Source organism: Primulina huaijiensis, chromosome 12, assembly GCF_012295235.1.
Source record: "Primulina huaijiensis isolate GDHJ02 chromosome 12, ASM1229523v2, whole genome shotgun sequence".
Classification (NCBI taxonomy): domain Eukaryota; kingdom Viridiplantae; phylum Streptophyta; class Magnoliopsida; order Lamiales; family Gesneriaceae; genus Primulina; species Primulina huaijiensis.
This window is the reverse complement of record NC_133317.1, coordinates 1,105,317-1,128,066: the sequence shown is the minus strand read 5'-3', so window position 1 is coordinate 1,128,066 and position 22,750 is coordinate 1,105,317. Positions and strand designations below refer to the sequence as shown.

Genomic DNA, 22,750 nt, shown 5'->3' with positions numbered 1-22,750 from the left:
TGATAAATAATCCTGCAGCTCAGTTTGCAAATTAAAAATAATCAAACAATATATATAAGGAAAATATAATTTACGAGTCATATATTTATCTCTTTGCGATTTTTCTTCGTGCGCCACAACATCAACATGGCTCTAACGTAATGCAGTGTCATATGAACAATTATATTGGAAAAAGATTGAAATTGACAAAAATTGTAAGATATGTTGCTAAAATTGAAATTTATCCACATAAATTATCAAAATAACAAAATGATAAATATAATAAATGAATATTGTAAAAATATATGATTTGTATTAAATAATAAATATAATATTTTATTCAAGAAAATAGAAAATAAAGATATGTAAAATAGGTAAGTATCATAATTTTTTGTGTTTTATTTTTTGAAATGAGTCCAACTATATAAATTCAAGAAAAAATACCAAATAATCGACAAGTAAAGTATAAAAATTTAACACATGAGTTGATACATGATAAAATAATAAATATATTGGACAAACATTACTATTTTATGCATAAAAATTTTTTAAAAAATTAATTAATGAGCTGTGTAGCTTTATTGTTTAGGCTCTACATAATTTGATTAAATCCCCAGTGAACACAATCATCATATTTAATCATGTTTTCAATAGGTCAATGTCCAATTTTTTTTAAATGTATAATGCACATACTATTTAGGTGCATGTCTCTACAACATGAGACCAATGATTTTTTTTGGGCCCCGGTGAGGGTCGGGCCTTGAGACGATGGCCTCTCTCGCCTCACAGGAGGTACAACCCTGGTAGCATCATCTCATGATTCTCTAAGTATCATTAATAGTTCATGGAAAAACCAATAGATTATTATTAGCGTATATTACAATCTCTTTATTTCATATATCTTAATCGAATCTACAACAATTGATTCAATTATTACTTCTATTTTATTTTATTAAAGTTAGAAATATGAAAGTATAGATATCATTCTTCTTCTGCACTTGAAGGGAAAAAAAGATAAGAAGTAGATAAATTAAGCACATGTTTTAATGATAAATATATTATTTATCTTACAATTAGTAAGACATAATGATAAGTATAATTTACATTTATGTCATGACTAAAATATAATAATATTGAATAATAAAATGACAAACTTATAAATTCACAATTCTAAACAAATATATTTATTCACAGTTTTATATATGAAATAAATATATAATAGAATAGATAAATGTGTTATATTTAGAATATAAAGAAGAATATAACAAACCATTCCCCCAACTTTTTTTTAAAAAAAAAATCAACTTAAGTTTCATGAATATAAACAAAGCCTAAAATAATTCAAAGAATATTACAATAAATTTATATGCATCAGGCATGTAAAACAAAATGTATTGAGTTTTTTTTGTGGAGACTAGTTTTAGAAAAACTTAAAAATAAATAATCATAAAACTAATTTTCAAAAATACTAAATTGATTTAGAGAACTTAATTAGGATCAAAATTTGGGTAATCTTTCTCTTTTTAAAAAAAAAAAAGAAAATAAAAAGTGTGCATTAGATTTGTTGGTATGGCATTTTAGATAAAAATTAAAATTTAAAAGCAATCTCCGTAGATAAAATTGAGTTGGGTTTGAGCTTTACCAAAAGGACGAAACTAGGGGTGAGCAAGATTTCGGTTAAACGAATTAACTGACCGAACCGAGCCAATTCAAAAACTCGGTTCGGTTATTTCGAAAATTCGATTTTCAAATTAAAATAAATTGGTTATATCAGTTAATTCGGTTCGGTTACGGTTTTCAAAATTTTGAAATCGGTTAACCGATATAATAAATACTATTATTTAACAAATTTTTATTATTTATCAATTTTTATATATTTTTTAATTCTTTATTTTAAAATCAACCATAATTCTAATCTATAGTCTCGTTCTCACTTCTCTAACCGAATTTCTCGTTCTTACTTCTCTATTCTCGAATCTTGACTTCATCCGCCGAATTAACCGATTTTAATCACAATTTTTTTAAAGCACAAAATTTTTTAAAACTACTCAGTTAATTCGATCACTGACCGAATTAATCGATTTTAATTCGGTTCGGTTTTCATCGGTTATGAAAATTAATTCGGTCGGTCCGGTTATGACTAAATATTTCGGTTCGATTCGGTTATGGCTAATTCGGTTCGGTTACCGAATGCTCACCCTAGACGAAACTTAAAATGCTTAGTGTACAACGTCCAAATCCCTGAATGCACAAAATGGGCCGATTTTCCAGCCCACTACAAATTCTCAAATAATCTGTTGGACCTTGTCGTCTAATTTTTGTTATCCAAATTTGAATTGGTCTTACAAATTTATAAAATTTTAAATTAAAATATCCTGTAGACAATATCCGACTCTAATGGCAACTTTTATATAATCTTTTAGTTATTTGTTCTTTCATTTTTGTATTTAAATTTATGTATTATAAATTTAATGAAAGCAAAATGATGTATTTTTAACGGAGAGACATTTTTTCAATCATCCCGACTCGATGGCGAACTGGACCGAACAAATTTCAGAAAATTGCAAATAAAAATTAGCATTTTTTTCTTATTTCAACTGCCATCTTCATCTAATTGGTAGCTTCCAAAAACCATTTATCTGACATGATTATTTTCCCATTTTTGTATTCATTCAACTAAATTACCCAGTTGATTACAAAACTGTGAAATGGCAATGCATATGGTCAAAATTCAGCCCAAACTCTAAAACAAAAAGGGATTCCACTAAAAATGCTAGTCAATGTAATTTGTCTTGTTGCAAACTAGATTCTTAAAGCATTTGATGCCTATGTTGTCCCTATTAGTGTTGTAGGCATCACTGCCATCCTTTGACCACAGCACTTTTACTCGTCAACATTTCCATAATGCATCCGTCTCTCCGTTAGGGTCAAGAATTAGCTTCCCACTCACAAAGACCAAGTATGATCTAGAAAGAAAGTTGGTTACTTTCCAGTTAGATACACCAGCAAGAATTTCGACACGGAGGATATCGTATTTGTAAAGAAAAATGAAATATAAACATATATAAATAATTCGACATATACATATCATTCATCTACGTATGTAAAATACGAAAAAAAAAAAGTATAATTTCGAAGAAGAAATGTCATGAATGCTGTATTTTATCGATTTAAATTTGGGTACATACTAGGTGAGTATCAATTTGAATAGACCAAGAGAACATAATTAAGAGTAACATTATATGTATCTTCACCAAGATAAGACTATACGAGTCTGCTGCCTGCGACTATTTGTCCACTATTGAAAGCAGTGCATCTGCCCACTCCCAACTCCACCAAACAATATCACATGCATGGACTCCTCCCTCGACCCTCTCTAAATATTATAATCTTTAATCTCATTACTATCATTATTATTCTACCTTTATTGAAGTCACATGCGAAGCTTCATGCATTCTTCTGTCACTTTAATTTTCATGTACAGTGCACTTCATAATATGCTCAAAATATCAAACATTAAATGAAAGGCCAAAAAACAAAAAACAAAATCTAGATTTCAAAGAGATTGAACCCGATTAATGACTCTAAATGTAGGGTAATCAGAAGATTTATCACCGCCAGGGTAAATAATGACAGATATGTGCTGTGAATCAGTAGTATTTTACAGGTAGAGTGCTGGTGCCTCCATTGTTGGCAATAGAGACTTTCTTGACTTTTGGCCTGCTGTCAAAGTTCATCGTTTGCTCTGTTCTTTGTCTTCTGGCTTCATATATATATATATATAAAACATAATATATCAGCAATCAAACATAGAGTTAGACTCACTGTTGAGTCGTTCAACTCAAACTTTATAAGATATATATATGTATTTTAAGTCGGTTGAGGAATTATTATTATTATTAGTTTAATATATTACATGATGTGTATTGATTAAATAGTATTATTTTCTGGTAGTGATACCATATAACCTTGAAAAGGGAGATTAAAGTTAAAACTAGTGATAAACGAACAGTTGGTTTTCACGATGTACAAAAAAACCAGTACCAGTTCGAGTTTCTTCTTGATTTCCATGAAGGCGCTTGGCAGATGATGCATACAATTTATCTGATTCAATTTGGTTATCCTTCACGTTTTCCTATTTCACAGCAACCGAACCAAATAATCCACTTTTAATGTATAAAATCAACTTTTCCTTGGAAATTTTTTACGGAAAAAATGATGATTCTGACCTTATGAGGTGGAGTCGAACAATAAGAAACTGAACCATTTTGTGCTTCTCCGTGAGGAACCATTCCTGCATCTTGAATGCTGTTCTTGAGTTGAGCTTGATGGGGTGGTGACTTCTTATCATCTGTTACAAAAACTCGCCGGTGCAGTAGTATGATACATGATTTGATTCCTATTCATTTTATATGTAATATTCAAGAAAATGTGACTAATGAGTTTCTTGATTTTTACCGCTGAATTGACTGATTTCTTCCTTTGTTACATTCAATCTCACCCATTCATCAACAGTGTCCTTCCATTTCCTGGGATAAAAACCACGATTTAAATTGGAATATGGAGCAATTTCTTGAACTGATGTCAAGAATTGAAAAACTACGTTTCTTAGCACAAACCTGACAAGGACTTTCACCAACCTACGAACTTCATCAGATGAATGTTTTCTCAGTCGGGTGACTTGTCTTCCAATGTCAGTTTCCTTAAAAACATGTAAATATAATTTTAATAATCCAATAACAAATATCGAACGACTAAAAGGTTAAACATCATTAACATACTAATAAATTCACCTTAAGTGCTTTGAATGTGATATTCATTGCCACTAGCCTCTGAAGCAGGGCAGCCAAACTTCCATCGGACTAAAAATTTAGTCACAAATATAAAACATATTAAATTTAAAGCACATCTGAGTTAATTTTTTTAAAATAAAAATAAATGGGAACGTATCAGGTATTAAACCTGGGTGGAAGAATCTAAAAGATTCTTGATTTCAAGAATCTCTCTCAGTTGAATAGCATCCTCTTCCTCTTCCTCTTCTTCTTCTACTTCATTCTTTGACGCCATTTTTTCTGAGCCCAGTTCTCGAGTTTCATTGTTTACGGGTTCTGTAACATTGGACTTCGGCCCTCTGAAAAATTGGTTATCACAATTCTGGCACTTAGAAAACAGTGGTGCATAAAGTTTCTGAATGATTCCGTCTCTTCGATTCATCAACTCCTTTTCATGATCAGCAGATGCTAAAGAGATTGCCATATCAATCCACGTCCAAACATCCAGACCTGAATCCACTACCAAAGAACGAAATTCATCTAAATCCATTCTCTAAAAAAGATCTCTTCAAAAAGTTTGTCTTTTCAGTTTAAGATTCTTGCAATAACTTTCTTGAAACAGCGCATATGGGCTAAGAACGGAGAAAAGCTCGTGATAAACAAGAACTCTAATAGATATCAATATATCCTAAATTCTTGTTGATTCTCTCGAACAATGTACAGTGATCACTGTACTTCGAAGCTGAGAAAACAGGACCAATTTTGGTGGCGTTACGGCAGGAGAAGTATGGGTATGTTTTGGGTGTATCTAAATGCAAGTGGTAAAGTTTTTTTTAGAAAGAATGTCAAAATAAAATATAAAGTCAGATTTAAAACAAATTCAGAGAAAAACAATCAATCACCTCTTGCAAATGTAATAGGGCCACTTTTCTCAAGAATTCTAGGGGCTTTTGGGCTCCACATGCTAAACTTATGTGAAATGCCTTAAATGCCCATATTTAGATTCAGCTTTGAGCTCACAGGTGGAGGTACTGGTATAGGGGGTGGGGAGAAGAATAGTGAGGCCTTGGCCAAATTGAGAGAGAGTTTGAGAATCAGGGAAGCACTAATTCTTATTTTTGACTTTAGAGGCATAACTTGTGGATTCACCAAATTATTACAGTACTTGAAATGGAGTAAATTAAGAATAAAATCAACTTTAGAATTGAATGTGAATAAAAATGGAATGATAATTTTATTCCATTCAAATTATTAGTAAAAAAAATGTTAACAATCATTAAGTTATTATTTTAATTATTAATATTATTATCGTTTTTTTTATACATATAAATAACAATAATTTGTTGAGTAGGTCTCATGTGAGACCGTCTCAAGGATCTTAATCCGTGAGACGGGTCAACCCTACCCATATTAACAATAAAAAGTAATACGTTTAGCATAAAAAGTAATACTTTTTCATGGATGACCCAAATAAGGGATCCGTCTCACAAATACGACCCGTGAGACCGTCTCACACAAGTTTTTGCCTAATTTGTTTGATAATATTATTATTTTGATATTTGAATTTTTATAATTGTAGTAAAATATTATTATTATGATGATGATGATATAGATTTATATTAGTGAAACTAAATAAATAAATAGGAATAAATGAGAATTAAAAATATTTTTTTTATCCAAAATGAATGAAAAATAGCTCATTAATATGAGAATGACATTTCCCATTAAAATGGACATTAGTATCAGTCAAGGATATAAAGAATGAGGTGGGATGGACATCTGAGGAAGGCCCAAAAGTAGACATATGCTTTCTAAATAAAAGTGCTGGCCCATTTAGGAAGCCCATGGACTATACTCGAGGGATCTCATTTCATTTTATCTGCCGAATGCTTTGAGTTGAAGGGTAAAATAATACACGACCCAATTATAGGTTCACTTTTAATTTATTTCATAATATTTGTGCTGCAATATTGGATATTTATGGCCAAAATTTTATTTTTGTAATTGTCGGAGTTTGATTTTTATCGAATAATAAGATCGTTGATTTTTTTTCCGATCTTGCATTGTAATTTTATTTTTCCAATTTACTAGAAGTTTTATTGACAATTTTGCAAGTGGGACCCATAATTTAAAATGAAAGAATAAAAACTTTATTTAAAGAATATTTCATTTCCCAAGATATTTCAGTTTTTATATTTAATAATATATTTTAAATAAAAAATATTATTTATTTAACGACTTAAATAGAATTTGTTTATAAAATATGAATTTCCAATTATGTCTCGGCCGGTATCTACCATTTGACCCCGATCAACTCTGCCCGTATCATCCATCCACCATCAAAAGCCAGGATCTTTACTAAACCTTTGTCTTTATTGTTCAAAAACATAAAAAATAAATAAATATTGTGTTCCCAGTCAATCAATTTGTACAGTTTTTGATTTCTTTAAGGCAGGGAGATAAATATGAACTTGCCCTGGATTCCTTTACCACAACGTAAATGATCACTTGATTTCCTAGAAACCCAAGGCGGCTGGAATCTTCTTCTGTCCCATTTCTTAAAGGTTTACTCGCCACTCAACCTCAATCAAAAAGTTTTCATCGTTCTTTTAAAAATGAAGGAACTTGGATAGTAGTAAAAAGTGGATCTTTCTTAGTTTGTAAAATATTTCGCACTTTTTATGTTTTTATTATTACTTGTTGCCCATTTTCTTGAATTTTACTGCAAAGCTTTTTGTAAACTTCTACCACATAATCGGGCATCCATGTTGTGATCTGTTCGCTACATCTGCTGCATATGTCTGACCTTGTTATTGATTGTAGGTATGGTCTAAAACCTTGTCGGTTTTATGAGTACAACTGTTCACAGCGCATTCAGCGCGTGGTATTGACTGTTTGGTGGTGGACTTGTTGGTTTTAGTTAGTTTTCTTAATGTGTGATAACATTTTAAAGTTTCGAGTCTTTTAAAATCTTCAATCGCTTTTTTCGGTGTGCTAAATCGTGAACTTTTCTCTTGCTATTTTTCATTTTCAGCTGAAGACTTTGGAAGTTCCAGGATAAAATTATAAATACTGCTATTCGAAGTGTTATGGAATCACGGGAGTGCAAGAGTTTTGTTGTTTCTTTCATCTTTTTATGATATTTTATCCTAAGGAATTTTATACAGAGCGTGAAGCTGAGCAATTTGTTGAAGAAAGATTTTTTGCTTTGCTGTTAGTTGTTGGATATCGAGAGTGGTACTAGAGGGCTTAGAGCAGTTTCTGCAGAGGTTGAATTTAATTTGGAGTGAATCAGATGAATGAATGGTAATGGCATTGAGAAAATGCCAACATCGTCAGAAAATAAGGCTGAAAACAACCTGAAGTTTTCGATGGGTGTGGGCAGAGTTTATGGTTATGATACTCCGGTTCATATAAATAAGTTCCCAGACAAAGAGCTCAATGTTGGGGTATTGACAGGGACAGGGACAGGGGATAGTCCAATGGAAGTAACGAGAATCTATCCCAATGAATTGTCTAGCATTGATCCAGAATTAGCATATCAGAGGAAAATTGCAGTGTTTGCATCAGATGATAACTCTTTAAATGAACAACCTGATTTATACACAACACCCAAACAGAACCAGCGGAGGACAAGTTTGTTGGAGTCATCATCTGTTTTGGAGGTTTCACCGTCAAAAGATTTTAATATCAGTTCACTGCCTCGGGCGCGAAGAGGTTAGCATTCATAATTGTTGGTAACTTATCCAGTTAGTTTGTTCTTACCTGATTTAGTTGTCGAGTCGTAGCATCATTTGAAAATTGATTATAAGCTCATAACCGGCATTAATGCCGTCGTCGATGGCCTATTTTGCTTTTTCGTCAGTTTTATTTCTTATATATTTCCAGTATTTACATGGTTATTTATTTATTTGTGTCCACCGTGAAGTCGATGTTAAGGTAGAGGGAGGCTTTCTGTTTGAGATTTGCATGTGTCTGATTGTGCATTTTCCTCATTGTCTTAAGGTTTGGATTACTGCATCACAGCACCAGTGCAGAGAACTCTTTTTCTTGACAGCCAAGAGGTTGCAATTTCGAAGTCTATGATTGAGAGAAAGGGTACTCCAAGGCCTGATTTAAAATTGGATAGACTATCTGAACATGAGAAGGTGACATGAAAATCAATGGAATTCTATTTCTTTGTTGAATTTGTGGCTTTATTATCTGTTATTTTTCGTGTATCTGTGTTTTCACGTTTGATGGTATCATTTACACCTCCAATCTTTTCCCTTTACTATTTACAATGATATATACTGTTAAGCTTGTTCACGCTCCTTTTGTGTTGCGTGAGTCCCACGTAGAAACTACAAGGTCACTGCAAGGGCACTTACATTTGGTACTCAATATTTCGCCCTAGGCATATATAATATTCATGGACACATGAATCACCTCACGCTTCCGTTTAAGTTGGGATTCCAGTTGCATTGCTCTTTCCATTTTACATGTTCTTTTACTTTATTGTGAGATGCAACATGTCCTATGAAATTTAATATTTTGCACACGAAATCTCTTAGGCCAGATTTCTTTGTGGTTGCACTTGTGCCTGCTAGCTTGTCTTTTCCTTTTGTGCTATCCATATATTAGATCTCAGTAGTTTTGAAGAATGACTCATAACTGAAAGGACACTCAAAAAGGATATCACGTGCTATGCAATTCAATAGCTCTGTGTTTGTGACTATTATCTACAAGTGTCATCTGGCTGGTTGTTTTAAAAAATGATGATCGTATTTTCCTCTAATATATGTTTTCATTCATTGTAGTTTGATGTCTCTTTAGCCATTCCTTGGGTCCGTGAAAATGATCCATGCCAACTCTTTTCCGAGTTATGTAGCAAACTTGACTTATTTGTAGCATGTGGGATGATTTCTGCTAAATATTGTGATGCGCACCTTATTCTTCAACCGATCCTTTTTCTTGTCTAGATTTAAATGGTATACTAAATTGATGTCAACTTCTGATAAAATAATGTTTTTTCCCTTTTCGCACCCAGAAAAAACTAATAGTGAACTTAGTGAAGATACAAAGCGATGGGACTGTGGAGGTTGACCTCACTAAGGGTGCTCATGAAGCTTCTGAGTTGCTAGAGCTCCAGCCAGATGAGGCAATTCCTCCTACTACTGATTATATCATGACTGGTTATGACAAACCTATTCCAAAATTAAACATCGCCCTGCTTATTGTTGGGACAAGAGGAGATGTTCAGCCTTTTCTAGCTATTGCTAGGAGACTTCAGGTAAGCCTTCAAATTTTGGAATTGCTCAAATCTGTGATGTTTGCACAATAATATATAGTGTACTTTTTATGAAGAACTTAATTTTGGAATTGCTCAAATCTGTGATGTTTGCACAATAATATATAGTGTACTTTTTATGAAGAACTTTCTTAAGATTTTGTTCCAAATTATTTAACCAAATTCGTATGTAACAACAGGAACATGGCCATCGTGTTAGGTTGGCAACTCACTCCAACTTCAGTGGATTTGTAAAGTTAGCTGGGGTTGGTTTTTACCCGTTGGGTGGTGATCCTCGTGTTTTGGCTGGATGTAAGAGGTCCTCGACATGTTATGTATACATGTGAATATTCTTGGAATTTAATCTAAGATATCCTTATTTCTGATTATTTATTTTCGCCCTAGTAGCTCTTGATACTTGTGGTTTTTGTACTTAGTCCATAACTATAGTTTACTATTAAAACTATGCTTCATATTTCTGAACTTTGTACTTATAACCTTCTTACACTCGTAATGCATTTTCCAATTTCTTTATTTTTTCATTAATGAATTACTTGATAGTAATTGCTTCAGTCTGAACTTATCTCCACTAAATTTTTGAATGCATGCACAGATATGGCAAGAAATAAAGGTCTTATTCCATCTGGCCCAGGAGAAATTACTATGCAACGAAAACAAATAAAGGCCATCATTGAATCTCTCCTTCCAGCATGCACAGAACCAGATCCAGTGACGGGCGAGCCATTCAGGGCTCAGGCAATTATAGCAAACCCACCTGCATATGGTTAGTTTTTAAACTAAAAGCGTTTGGGAACTTTCCGTCCGTTAAAAACTTATTTGATAAATATACATCCAAAAGCCACAAGTTTTCTTCTTAGTTCATCTTAAATATATTAGGTTTTTTGGTTATCAGGACATGCACATGTGGCTGAGGCTCTTGGTGTTCCCCTGCACATCTTCTTCACAATGCCTTGGACGTAAGTTTAAATTATTTTGTCTGATCTATATTCCTGCCTATCTTTTTTAAGTAATTTAATCTTACATGTAAAAAATTAAAGGAAAAAAATTCTTACATGTGTACTTTATTTTCAGGCCAACATATGCATTCCCTCACCCATTGGCAAGAGTGCCGCAGAGTGCAGCATACTGGGTATGCTTAAACTTCATGAGATGCTCTTCTTTAATTTGTATAAATTTACTGAATTTCATGATAAACGTAGACCTCGTATTTCTTGATTGATCCAGCTATCATATATTCTTGTGGATTTACTGATATGGTGGGGCATAAGAAGCTATGTTAATGACTTTAGGAAAAATAAGCTGAAGCTCGCCCCTCTCGCATACTTCAGCACATACCGTGGTTCAATTTCTCATCTTCCAACAGGCTACATGTGGAGTCCCAATGTCGTCCCCAAGCCAAATGGTAACATGTTCCTCTGCTGTTATTATTTTATCAGTCTTTGGTCTTTACATTTTATGTCGATTAATATGATTGATATCTTTGAGATTTTCAAATTCCAGATATCCCACCGTTTTCATTTGAAAAATATTCCTGTTCAACTTTTCATAGTTCGGGTTCATGGTAGAGCCTGTGTGTTCTAGATATATTTATATTTTAATAATGATGATCCATCACAATTTATATTTCTTTTATTAAATTGCAGACTGGGGTCCCTTGGTTGATGTTGTTGGCTACTGTTTTCTGAATCTTGGAACAAAATATGAACCAACTGAAGAATTTCTTCGGTGGATAAAAAAAGGCGATGAACCAATTTATATTGGCTTTGGAAGCATGGTATGATGGTCAAATGGGAACTCTCTTCTCGTTTATTCTGTGTTGGTATCTTGTGATTGAGTGATTCTGTGAATTGATGTTTCATATTCTGTGATGGGATCCTTTTCTGTATCATACGTTAATTTTGATTGTTTGATTAGCCTCTCGAGGATTCGAAGAAAACAACGGTTATTATCTTGGAGGCATTGAAGAATACAGGGCAGAGAGGAATAATTGATCGAGGGTGGGGCAACCTTGGTACTCGTAAGTTTCTATCTTCTGTTATATGACGTCATTTTGCATTTTGTTGCTACTCTAGTGATGTCGTATGTTCACAGAGTCGGTATACATCTGATAAATGGGTTGGAAATTTGTTACGAATTATTGGCGTGTAATCATCCCACCTTGTATTTGAGCATAACTTGAGAATATAAAATCCACACAATTATATAACATAACCATTACGGCATTACATATGCGTGCCCACCGTTCTTATTTACACTTTCTTTCTATTGCAGATGAAAATATCCCGGACGATGTTTTCCTTCTTGTGGACTGCCCTCATGACTGGCTGTTTCCTCAGTGTTCAGCTGTGGTTAGCCCAGATTTGAAGCTTCATTTGGGTTTATATCTTCTTCTTTTTTGATATGGGAGTGTGAAATAGTCGGTTTAAACATCAATAGATTATCGTTGTCGAATTTTTCATAGGAAGAACTCTGTTTATTATATCCCGCTGACCTAATTAAGAATAAAATTGCATTTTGGAGGTTCATCATGGCGGAGCTGGAACCACAGCCACTGGACTACGAGCAGGGGTAAGCCAGAAATTAAAATGTCCGAATTAGTTTTGTTTAGTTAAATATTATAGAACTTTTGAAAGCCATATTTGGAATAAATGATTCTGCATATGCTCCTCAAGGTAACTACCCACATTTCTATATTCCATTACCATGATACTGATGTGCCTCGGACTAATAGAAAGAAATGTTTGAAATTTACTGAATCGTTAGATAACATAAAAGAGTTTGTGGATGCAGTGTCCTACGACCATAGTTCCGTTCTTTGGAGACCAGTTTTTCTGGGGAGAAAGAGTCTATCAGAAAGGATTGGGACCTGCACCAATTCCTATTTCACAGCTTAATGTTGAATCCCTTTCAGAAGCTATAAGATTCATGCTCCAACCAGAGGTGCATATCAACTTAATCAATACCTTATGAAAACATGATAGCATAAGTGCAGCGTAAAAGATTGAATCTCATTGTGCATGTGAGTTTCTCTGCCATACACGGTTGAATAGCTACTCATAATTACCATCAGTAACTTTTAGAATGTAGCAGCAAGCGCACGGTAATACATTGTCACAGTGTAGAACAGTCTAAACTGCAACCGTTGTTCTTTGCAATGCACATCTGATTAAACATATTCGCCATGAGCTCGTAAGACGCGAGGGTTGCTTTAAACATATTGTCAAAGCAATATTTCTCTTTTAATGCTCGAAAATCAACTCCAGGTAAAAGCACAAGTGATGGAATTAGCAGTACATATCCAGAACGAAGATGGTGTTGGAGCTGCAGTCGATGCGTTTCATCGCCATTTACCGCCTGAGCTTCCATTGCCAACACCACCTCCTTCGGAAAAAGATGAAACTCCAAATCCGCTACAATGGATTTTCACTCAGATTGGAAGGCTGTGTTGCCTACCGTGTGGCGGCATTTCATGAATTTCTTGCGTTATTCATATCCTTCAATAGTAATCTCTTGCTAGCTATTCATTTCATTTTTCTTGTTTGTTATACTTATTTGTTAATTAGTTTGACGGGTTTGCTTAAGAATTTTTGTGTTCAAGCTGGCATGTACTTTTCTAATCAAATTTCCCTATTTTTGCAATTGACATTCATGCGTGTAAGAGTTGTAGTTGCAATAAATTTCAATAAATAAGAAAGCCAATATGCTAACACCATAGCTTGCATACTACGATCACTCTCTTCTTGATCTCCTAAATAAATACGATAATTAGAATGACTTGATTTCTTGTATGCGTAAACTTGCAACAAGTCATCTTGTATGCGTAAACTTGCTTGTTGCAAGTAAATAAGAAATGACTCGTGATAAATGAAGAAATTTATCATTTTTGCAATTGACATTCATCATGCTCGCATGTACTTTTCTAATCAAATTTCCCCATTTTTGCAATTGAAATTCATGCGTGTAAGAGTTGTAGTTGCAAGAAATTTCAATAAATAAGAGATGACTCGTGACAAATCAAGAAAAACAAAGTATGTTGGAATTATTCCAAATCAGATTACATCTATTCCATTTATGTTGGAATTATTACATCAAGAAAAAAATTATGACATTAAATAATTAGAATAGCTTATAATTTAAGTTTCCGCAAAAAAAAATGAATAATAAAATTTAAATGTCCGTAGTGTTATTGATATATCGTGTGGATGATGTTTTCATTTCACCCGTTTTTTTTCAAGTCTTCTTTGCCACTAATATTACAGTATCAAATTATCTCCAAAATAATCGATCTTTTCCCATCCCCTCTACAAAACAAAGTAATATGGCCATTTCTGTGGCGCCGGCAGTCCCCAGAAGTGTCGTTAAAACATCGTCGTCTTCAACGTCGACCGTTTCTAGGCTTCGGAACTTGTCCTCTCTTCAGTTCGCAACGGAGCTTCGCACCTTTCAACTCAAGAGTCAGTCCCTTAAATCTAAGCCAAGGCGCCGAACTCTTACGCTGGTAAATGTGATTTGGTTAATGAAAAGGAGCAACTTTGGCTTTTTTTCTGCAACTTTTGTTGTGGTTTGCGTTAGAAATTTATATGAAGGTTCGTTGTGATTTGTTTTTTATTTTGGGCTGTGGGAAAAGTTCTGTTTTTTTTCCTTTTGTACGACGATGGATTGGTAATTGTACACGGTGACATTGGACTTGTTATGTGGATGCTTTTCAGTTTAGTTCTTTTCTTTTGTAGTTAGTGTAGTTATTTTCTTTTTCCACAACTGAAATGGTGTTGTTCGACTTTGTGGAGTTATATTCCATTTTTATGCCCTGTAATATCAGTGAAAGAAAAGATTTCAAAATGCAAAAGATGGAACTTTTTAGGTGAGATTTTAATAAATGTGGATGGGGCCTACATTAATTAAAATATTAAAAATAACAAATCCCACATCGTGATTTTTTCGAAGTTGGCTTAAGAATTTTGTTATAAATTGAGCCTTCCTTGTTTGCTTTTAGTATCCTTTTTTTCGAAGTTGGCTTAAGAATTTTGTTATAAATTGAGCCTTCTTTATTTGCTTTTAGTATCCCAAAATCAAAAGTTTTTCAGCTTTGATAAAAAAAGAGAGTGCATAGAAAAAAAGAGTGTATTTTTTTCTTGAGTGCGGGAATTCTCTTGTGTGAGTTAGAGAAATTATTTTCTCGGTGTACTCGGGTTGGGAGTGTGAGAAATATTGAGTGTATTGGTGTATACACTTGTTGTAATATTTCTTACAGTTATAAAAGTTGTAGTGCTCTGTGGACGTAGCCTATATTGGGTGAACCACGTAAATATTTGTGTTTTTGTTGGTTATTTTATTCCGCTTTTTTGTGTACTATATTATCATCGTGGTTGACATCGCTTCGGAGGTGTAATTCCCCAACAACTGATATCATAGCCTTGTTGTGAAAATTCTTAAGAATTCTGAGCATGCTCTGTGGTTGCAGCTTTGTCTGATCTTCCACATCAGAAAAGATTTTTTAGATTTTTTGCTAAGGCTAGAGAAGTGATGGCCGGAGATGATGGATCGGGACCGGGGATCAACAAGTTCGATGGAACAGATTTTTCGTTCTGGCGGTTACAGGTAAGAGAATATCTGTACAGTAAGAAGCTGCATCAACCGCTATCAGGAAAGAAACCGGAAAAGATGGAGGATGATGATTGGGAGCTCCTTGACCAACAGGTTTTAGGTGTCATACGATTGACCCTAACAAAAAACGTGGCGCATAACGTGGCGGATGCCAAAACCACGGAGGAGATGATGACCATTCTATCAGACATGTACGAGAAGCCATCAGCAAACAACAAAGTACATCTCATGAAGAAGTTATTCAACTTGAAGATGGGAGAAGGTGCTTCGGTGGCAAAACACATAAATGAATTCAACACGATTGTCTCCCAGCTGACATCGGTGGACATCAAATTTGATGATGAGATTCGGGCACTTATTCTTCTGGCGTCTTTACCAGACAATTGGGAACCGATGCGGGCAGCGGTTAGCAACTCTGTTGGAAAAGGAAAACTACAACTCAATGATGTTAGAGATCAAATCCTTGCTGAAGAAGTTCACAGGAAAGACTCGGGTGAAGCAACATCATCGAGATCTGCTCTAAATCTTGATAACAGAGGAAGAGGCATGAGTGGTGAAAGGAGTTCCAACCGATGGCGCGGTAGATCCAAATCAAGAAATGGAAAAGACAAAAACATCTTTGAAAAGAATATGAAGTGCTGGAGCTGTGGTGAGACTGGTCACCTGAAAAAGAACTGCAGATCAACGAAGAATAATGCCAATGCTGTCACTGAGGAAGTACATGATGCTCTGCTATTATCCATGGAAAGCCCTGTTGATTCTTGGGTTATGGACTCGGGAGCTTCGTTTCATACCACTGGTGATCGCGATGTATTTGATAATTACATCGCTGGAGATTACGGAAAAGTTTTCCTGGCTGACGGAAAACCCTTGGAAATTGTTGGTATGGGTGATGTACGAATGAAGATGTCGAATGGATCTGTCTGGAAAATCAACAAAGTCAGGCATGTACCAAAATTGACACGCAACTTGATCTCGGTGGGACAGCTCGATGATGAAGGCCACAATGTGACCTTCGGTGATGGTTCCTGGAAAGTGAACAAAAGAGCCATGATTGTTGCTCGAGGAAAGAAAACTGGAACACTGTATATGACTTCCAGTTGCAGAGACACATTAGCAGCTGTGGATGCTGGAGCCAATTCAAGTCTATGGCATTATAGACTTGGACACATGAGTGAGAAGGGAATGAAGATGTTGGTGTCAAAGGGAAAGCTATCAGAATTAAAGACTGTTGAACACCAACTATGTGAAAGCTGTATCTTTGGAAAGCAAAAGAAGGTGAGCTTTCCAAAAGGCGGTAGAGAACCGAAAGCAGCAAAGTTGGAGCTGGTTCATACTGATGTTTGGGGACCATGTCCTGTGACATCCCTTGGAGGCTCGAGATACTATGTCACATTCATTGACGATTCGAGTAGAAAAGTTTGGGTTTATTTTCTGAAAAATAAATCTGATGTTTACGAGACCTTTAAAAGGTGGAAAGCTATGGTGGAAAATGAGACCAACTTGAAGGTGAAGTGCTTACGGTCTGACAATGGTGGAGAATATGAAGAGGATGAGTTCAAGAAATATTGTGCACAGAACGGGATCAAGATGGAGAAAACCATTCCTGGTACACCTCAACAGAATGGTGTAGCTGAAAGGATGAACAGGACCTTGAATGAACGCGCAAGGAGCATGAGATTGCATTCTGGATTGCCAAAATCATTCTGGGCTGATGCTGTTAACACTGCAGCATATCTGATCAACAGAGGACCTTCGGTACCACTGGACTACAAAATACCCGAAGAGGTTTGGAGCGGCAAAGAAGTAAACCTTTCTTTCTTGAAAGTGTTTGGATGTCTATCCTATGTTCATATTGATTCAGCAAGCAGAACAAAACTTGATCCGAAATCAAAGAAGTGCTTCTTTATTGGTTATGGAGATAATGAGTTTGGTTATCGTTTCTGGGATGACCAAAATCGGAAGATCATTCGGAGCAGGGATGTAATCTTTAATGAGAAACTTCTGTACAAGGACAAGTCAGACATTGGAGCTGGAGATGAATGTCCTGAAGTCGAGAAGACTGATGAAGTGCCATTGACAAACATTCCTGTGAATGAATCGAAAACCAGTAACCAGGAAGATGAAGAAGAAACTGCACAAGATGATGACCCACAAACTCCGGTGATTGAACTCAGGAGATCTTTGAGAACCATTAGACCACCTGATAGATACTCCCCTGCACTTCACTATATTTTGCTGACAGACAAAGGTGAACCGGAGACTTATGAAGAGGCAATGCAAAATGATGATTCAACCAAGTGGGAGTTGGCCATGGAAGATGAGATGGATTCACTGTCATCCAATCAGACGTGGGAGTTGACAGAACTTCCGCAAGGCAAAAAGGCGTTACATAACAAGTGGGTGTACCGGTTAAAAGAAGAGCATGATGGTAGCAAGCGGTACAAGGCAAGACTTGTTGTAAAAGGCTTCCAACAACGGGAAGGAATTGATTACACCGAGATTTTCTCTCCGGTGGTTAAATTAACCACTATCAGGACTGTACTTGGACTAGTGGCGAAGGAAGACTTACATTTGGAGCAGTTGGATGTAAAGACTGCGTTTCTTCACGGTGACCTAGATGAAGAAATTTATATGAAGCAGCCACAGGGCTTTGAAGTACGGGGAAAAGAGAGAATGGTGTGCAAACTTCAGAAGAGCTTGTACGGTCTCAAACAAGCTCCAAGACAGTGGTACAAGAAGTTTGATGGATTCATGAGTGAAAATGGATTCCTAAGGTGTCAAGCTGATCACTGCTGTTATGTGAAAAAGTTTGACGGTTCTTATATCATACTACTGCTATATGTAGATGATATGCTGATAGCTGGAGCTTGTCTGGAAGAAATTGATAAACTCAAGAAAGATTTATCAAAGGAATTTGCCATGAAGGATTTGGGTGCTGCAAAGCAAATCCTTGGAATGAGGATCTTCAGAGACCGGGTGAATGGATTCTTGAAGTTATCTCAAGAAGAGTACGTGAAAAAGGTGGTTAGCAGATTTAATATGGATGAAGCTAAATCTGTGAGTACTCCTTTGGTTAGTCATTTCAAACTAACCAAAGCACAATCACCATCGACGGAGCAGGAGCAGGCTTATATGAATAAGGTTCCTTATGCTTCTGCTGTCGGAAGCCTCATGTATGCAATGGTGTGCACAAGACCAGACATAGCACATGCAGTGGGAGTTGTGAGCAGGTTTATGAGTAACCCAGGAAAGCAACACTGGGAAGTAGTTAAGTGGATTCTCAGGTATTTGAAAGGTACTGCTAGTTGTTCTTTATACTTCAGGAGATCAAAATTTGGCTTACAGGATTTTGTCGATGCCGATATGGGTGGTGGCCTGGATGGCAGGAAAAGTACAACTGGATATGTGTTCACATTAGGTGGTACAGTTGTAAACTGGTGTCTAAGCTGCAAAAGATTGTTGCGCTTTCGACTACTGAGGCTGAGTATGTTGCAGTTACAGAAGCTAGCAAGGAGATGATATGGTTGAAATCCTTTCTGGAGGAATTGGGTCAGAAGCTTGAAGATAGCACATTATACTGTGACAGTCAGAGTGCTATTCATTTAGGGAAAAATCCTGTTTATCATGCTAGGACAAAGCATATACAGGTTTGGTACCATTTCATCAGATCAGTGCTGGAAGATAGAGTCTTGATGTTGGAGAAGATTCCTGGAAGTAAAAATCCAGCCGATATGCTCACGAAGACGGTAACCATTGACAAACTGAAGTTGTGTTCAACTTCAGTTGGACTGCAAGAATAAATGAGGAGATATGAGCTGCAATGATGATGTGAAGACGTGATTGAAATCAAGTCTTCAAGTGGGAGAATTGTTATGTGAGATTTTAATAAATGTGGATGGGGCCCACATTAATTAAAATATTAAAAATAACAAATCCCACATCGTGATTTTTTCGAAGTTGGCTTAAGAATTTTGTTATAAATTGAGCCTTCCTTGTTTGCTTTTAGTATCCCAAAATCAAAAGCTTTTTAGCTTTGATAAAAAAAGAGAGTGTATAGAAAAAAAGAGTGTATTTTTTTCTTGAGTGCGGGAATTCTCTTGTGTGAGTTAGAGAAATTATTTTCTCGGTATACTCGGGTTGGGAGTGTGAGAAATATTGAGTGTATTGGTGTATACACTTGTTGTAATATTTCTTCCAGTTATAAAAGTTGCAGTGCTCCGTGGACGTAGCCTATATTGGGTGAACCACGTAAATCTTTGTGTTCTTGTTGGTTATTTTATTTCGCTTTTTTGTGTACTATATTATCATCGTGGTTGGCATCGCTTCGGGGGTGTAATTCCCCAACAGAACTTTCTCCATATTTCTTTTCAAGAATTGATGAGGATTCTCTTGGGTATAATTCTGCTTGGAGTTGTAAATATGGTTAAATATGCTTTAGAATTAGTAACATGTGAAACTGAATTGTATGGAAGTGAAACTCGGGCTACAAGGTCATAAAGAAACAAGGAACAAAAACTCTGCATCTTGTGGTTCCTTGTTCCACAACTAGAAAGATTGTATTATAAGGTCAGAATTTTCTACCATGGAAGCATTTTGATGGCAGATTTTTCAAAATTAAAAATAAATAATAGCAGAAGTAACCAAGAAATAAAAGCTCTTTCTTAAATAGTCGATTCTTGACGATCAAGACTTTTAGATTTTGTCATATGTTGGAGCTAATAGCATGAATGTTATTGCATCAGGTTGCATCAAAGAAGCAGACATTTTCTTCTTTTGATGAGTTGTTGGAAAAATCTGACAAACCAGTACTCGTAGACTTTTATGCTACTTGGTATGTCTCTTTGTTGGTTTCAACTTCAGAAGTTCTATGTGATGAGTATTGCCCTGATTCTGTGTTTGAAATTTTTAGGTGTGGTCCTTGCCAGTTGATGGTTCCTGTTCTAGAGCAAGTCAGCTCTAAAATGGACGGTAAGATTCTAGTGGTGAAAATTGACTCGGAGAAATATTCCAGCCTTTCAAACCAGTACAGTATAGAGGCGTTGCCAACTTTCATTCTGTTTGCGAATGGAAAACCTGTTGATCGCTTTGTAAGTATCACTTTTAGTTACCCCTTGGAATTCTTCAAGTATTTGCTCAAATTCAGCTCTATCTTATTATATTATCGTCTAAGCCAGAGAAGACTAGTGCAAGATTGTGGGAAATGGCAAGAAAAATTTATTTTATTCCTTAGCTTTTAGATTGACTTGGATCCTACATGACAATTTGCATTAATCTGGTTTGATATGTGTTATGGATTAACACCTATATTCTTCATTCATAAAAGTTCATCGTGATTTAATATGTGGTGTCAACGGTCAACTTTTGAGGCATGTTTATAGTCAAATAATATCCTTTAATATATAGAAATCGATTTTCAGGAGGGTGCGATGACTGCAGACAAGCTCATCGAACGCATTGAAACTTCACTACGCGTTAAGCACTAGCGGAAGATGTGAGTTCATTTGTCTCCCATCCCCCACACACACAAAAGAAAGGAATTACTACTCCTGATTATATATGACTCTCCAGGCAGGATTGAAGTGATCTAAGAAATTGAGAGAGCAACATAGATGGTGCAAGCCACCTAAATTTGTGGATAATACTTACTTTGATTGAATGTGGTAAGGCTTGACTCTTGTCTTTGGAGTATTACATCAGCTCAAAAACTTGACTGCTATAGTATGAGAGCATAATGTGTTTTGAACTTCCGATGTACTTATTTTATGAAGGAAAAAGAATACAATAGTTACTTCATCAAGCTCTTATTGTTGATTTTGTATTCTTTTTGGTGATTTGTAAGAACATTAATATGTTGCGCATACCATTTAAATTTATGTTCACAATGTGAGTGATTTTTTCATATTTTTTAATTGGCCACACTGGAGACTCAGTGGAGCTTCGATGGAGATGACTTGCACATTCTCTAATATAATTAACTATTATGTATCTTGATACAGTCTTGAATAGAAATTTGGAAATGTCAAGAGCTGACTCTATTTGAATCTTGCTACCTTGGAAATATTTGAATACTAAATTTCCAACAATTGTCAGTTTTGTTGTTGACATTGTTAAAATGAATGTTGGAATCAATTAACATGACATTTAAAATTGAAAAATTGTTACTCATATAAAATCCTTTTAGTCTTTTACAAAAAATACCGCAAGAGAAAACCCAACATGAGTCAGATAATAGAATGTATGGTTATTATTAGTCATAACAACATTGTCAATTTACTTCTTATCTCTTTTATTTTTTTGGCATTATATGCTATACATTTAGACCTCGTTAAATAAAAAAAAATTCATCCTGATGATCCATCAATGCCCAAGAAACCTTTCGATTAGCTGAAGTTTCAATTCATAACCAAATTAAGAACAATGTTTTATCCGGTTATATATATACATGCAAGTTTGTGTGCGGCAGTCACTGGGTTAACCCTCAATATGTGCTCGTTATGTGATATCTTAATGGCAAAAACTTGTGTGAGACGGTCTCACGGGTCGTATTTTGTGAGACAGATATCTTATTTGGGTCATCCATGAAAAAATATATTTTTTACGCTAAGAGTATTACTTTTATTGTGAATATCGGTAGAGTTGACACGTCTCACAGATAAAGTGGGGTGTATTCAACGATGAGATTTAATGACTTTCACTGACTTTTTTAAATGATAGATTTTCGTGGATTTGGTAGATTTTTATCGATTTTTATAGAATCTCACAGATTTGTAAACAGAATTTCATGGACTTTTGCAGACTTTTTGCAAGATTTTTGTAGACATTTGCAAATTTTTTTTATTAATGATACAAATTTTGTACTTTCATAAATAAATATTTTTTTAAATTTTTTTTGAGCTAGTAATTATTTGACATAAATAACATCTTAATTTTGAAATAAAATTTATAATGTAAATAAATTTAATTATTTAAAAAATAAATATGTTTAATATATGAAAAAATTCACAATTAAATTTAGCAAAATCAAAATTTCAATCCTCTGTCTATTTAATATGCATAAATAATTAATCAATAAAATTTTAATTCATAAGCATAAATATATATA

General features: G+C 34.9%; 3 protein-coding genes across 8 annotated transcripts; 2 read left to right on the top strand and 1 right to left on the bottom strand.

The window, feature by feature from the left end:
* Positions 1–2,655: 2,655 nt before the first annotated feature.
* Positions 2,656–5,562, bottom strand: LOC140990285 (probable mediator of RNA polymerase II transcription subunit 26c). 3 transcript variants are annotated; one of them, XR_012177625.1, is made up of 8 exons: positions 4,942–5,562; positions 4,773–4,841; positions 4,599–4,681; positions 4,438–4,508; positions 4,209–4,330; positions 4,024–4,114; positions 3,645–3,738; positions 2,656–2,945 (listed from the first exon to the last, which is right to left on the bottom strand). XR_012177625.1 is itself a non-coding variant. In XM_073459893.1 (8 exons), the coding sequence occupies exons 1-8, from the start codon at positions 5,299–5,301 to the stop codon at positions 2,907–2,909; spliced, it is 933 nt and encodes a 310-aa protein (XP_073315994.1). In that variant the 5' UTR covers positions 5,302–5,562; the 3' UTR covers positions 2,657–2,906. The 3 variants fall into 3 exon arrangements, 2 of the variants coding, with proteins under 2 accessions (XP_073315994.1, XP_073315995.1); XM_073459893.1 differs by having other exon boundaries at positions 2,657–2,945; positions 3,645–3,742; XM_073459894.1 differs by lacking the exon at positions 2,656–2,945 and having other exon boundaries at positions 3,124–3,738.
* Positions 5,563–7,066: 1,504 nt separating this feature from the next.
* On the top strand, positions 7,067–13,753 carry LOC140990649 (sterol 3-beta-glucosyltransferase UGT80B1-like). 4 transcript variants are annotated; one of them, XR_012177679.1, is made up of 15 exons: positions 7,067–7,315; positions 7,786–8,468; positions 8,757–8,899; positions 9,781–10,023; positions 10,221–10,332; positions 10,634–10,804; positions 10,934–10,997; positions 11,113–11,170; positions 11,266–11,443; positions 11,685–11,815; positions 11,956–12,058; positions 12,313–12,389; positions 12,503–12,609; positions 12,832–12,981; positions 13,305–13,327. XR_012177679.1 is itself a non-coding variant. In XM_073460442.1 (15 exons), the coding sequence occupies exons 2-15, from the start codon at positions 8,051–8,053 to the stop codon at positions 13,512–13,514; spliced, it is 2,106 nt and encodes a 701-aa protein (XP_073316543.1). In that variant the 5' UTR covers positions 7,070–7,315; positions 7,786–8,050; the 3' UTR covers positions 13,515–13,753. The 4 variants fall into 4 exon arrangements, 3 of the variants coding, with proteins under 3 accessions (XP_073316543.1, XP_073316544.1, XP_073316545.1); XM_073460442.1 differs by having other exon boundaries at positions 7,070–7,315; positions 12,562–12,609; positions 13,305–13,753; XM_073460443.1 differs by lacking the exon at positions 7,067–7,315 and adding an exon at positions 7,346–7,570 and having other exon boundaries at positions 12,562–12,609; positions 13,305–13,753.
* Positions 13,754–20,375: 6,622 nt separating this feature from the next.
* On the top strand, positions 20,376–21,131 carry LOC140990066 (thioredoxin Y, chloroplastic-like). The gene is made up of 3 exons (XM_073459649.1): positions 20,376–20,479; positions 20,558–20,735; positions 21,066–21,131. The coding sequence occupies exons 1-3, from the start codon at positions 20,376–20,378 to the stop codon at positions 21,129–21,131; spliced, it is 348 nt and encodes a 115-aa protein (XP_073315750.1).
* Positions 21,132–22,750: the final 1,619 nt, after the last annotated feature.

Bases quoted from the DNA above. Each gene is read 5' to 3' on its own strand.
- LOC140990649 (XM_073460442.1), top strand. From the start codon at position 8,051: ATGAATGGTAATGGCATTGAGAAAATGCCAACATCGTCAGAAAATAAG. The intron at 10,998-11,112 runs GTAAGTTTAAAT...CTTTATTTTCAG, and splicing joins TTCTTCACAATGCCTTGGAC to GCCAACATATGCATTCCCTC. The intron at 12,982-13,304 runs GTGCATATCAAC...AATCAACTCCAG, and splicing joins GATTCATGCTCCAACCAGAG to GTAAAAGCACAAGTGATGGA.
- LOC140990285 (XM_073459893.1), bottom strand. From the start codon at position 5,301: ATGGATTTAGATGAATTTCGTTCTTTGGTAGTGGATTCAGGTCTGGAT. The intron at 4,115-4,208 runs GTCAGAATCATC...GCTGTGAAATAG, and splicing joins GTTCGACTCCACCTCATAAG to GAAAACGTGAAGGATAACCA. The intron at 3,743-4,023 runs GTACTGGTTTTT...ATATATATGAAG, and splicing joins TCAAGAAGAAACTCGAACTG to CCAGAAGACAAAGAACAGAG.
- LOC140990066 (XM_073459649.1), top strand. From the start codon at position 20,376: ATGTTATTGCATCAGGTTGCATCAAAGAAGCAGACATTTTCTTCTTTT. The intron at 20,480-20,557 runs GTATGTCTCTTT...TGAAATTTTTAG, and splicing joins GTAGACTTTTATGCTACTTG to GTGTGGTCCTTGCCAGTTGA. The intron at 20,736-21,065 runs GTAAGTATCACT...ATCGATTTTCAG, and splicing joins GAAAACCTGTTGATCGCTTT to GAGGGTGCGATGACTGCAGA.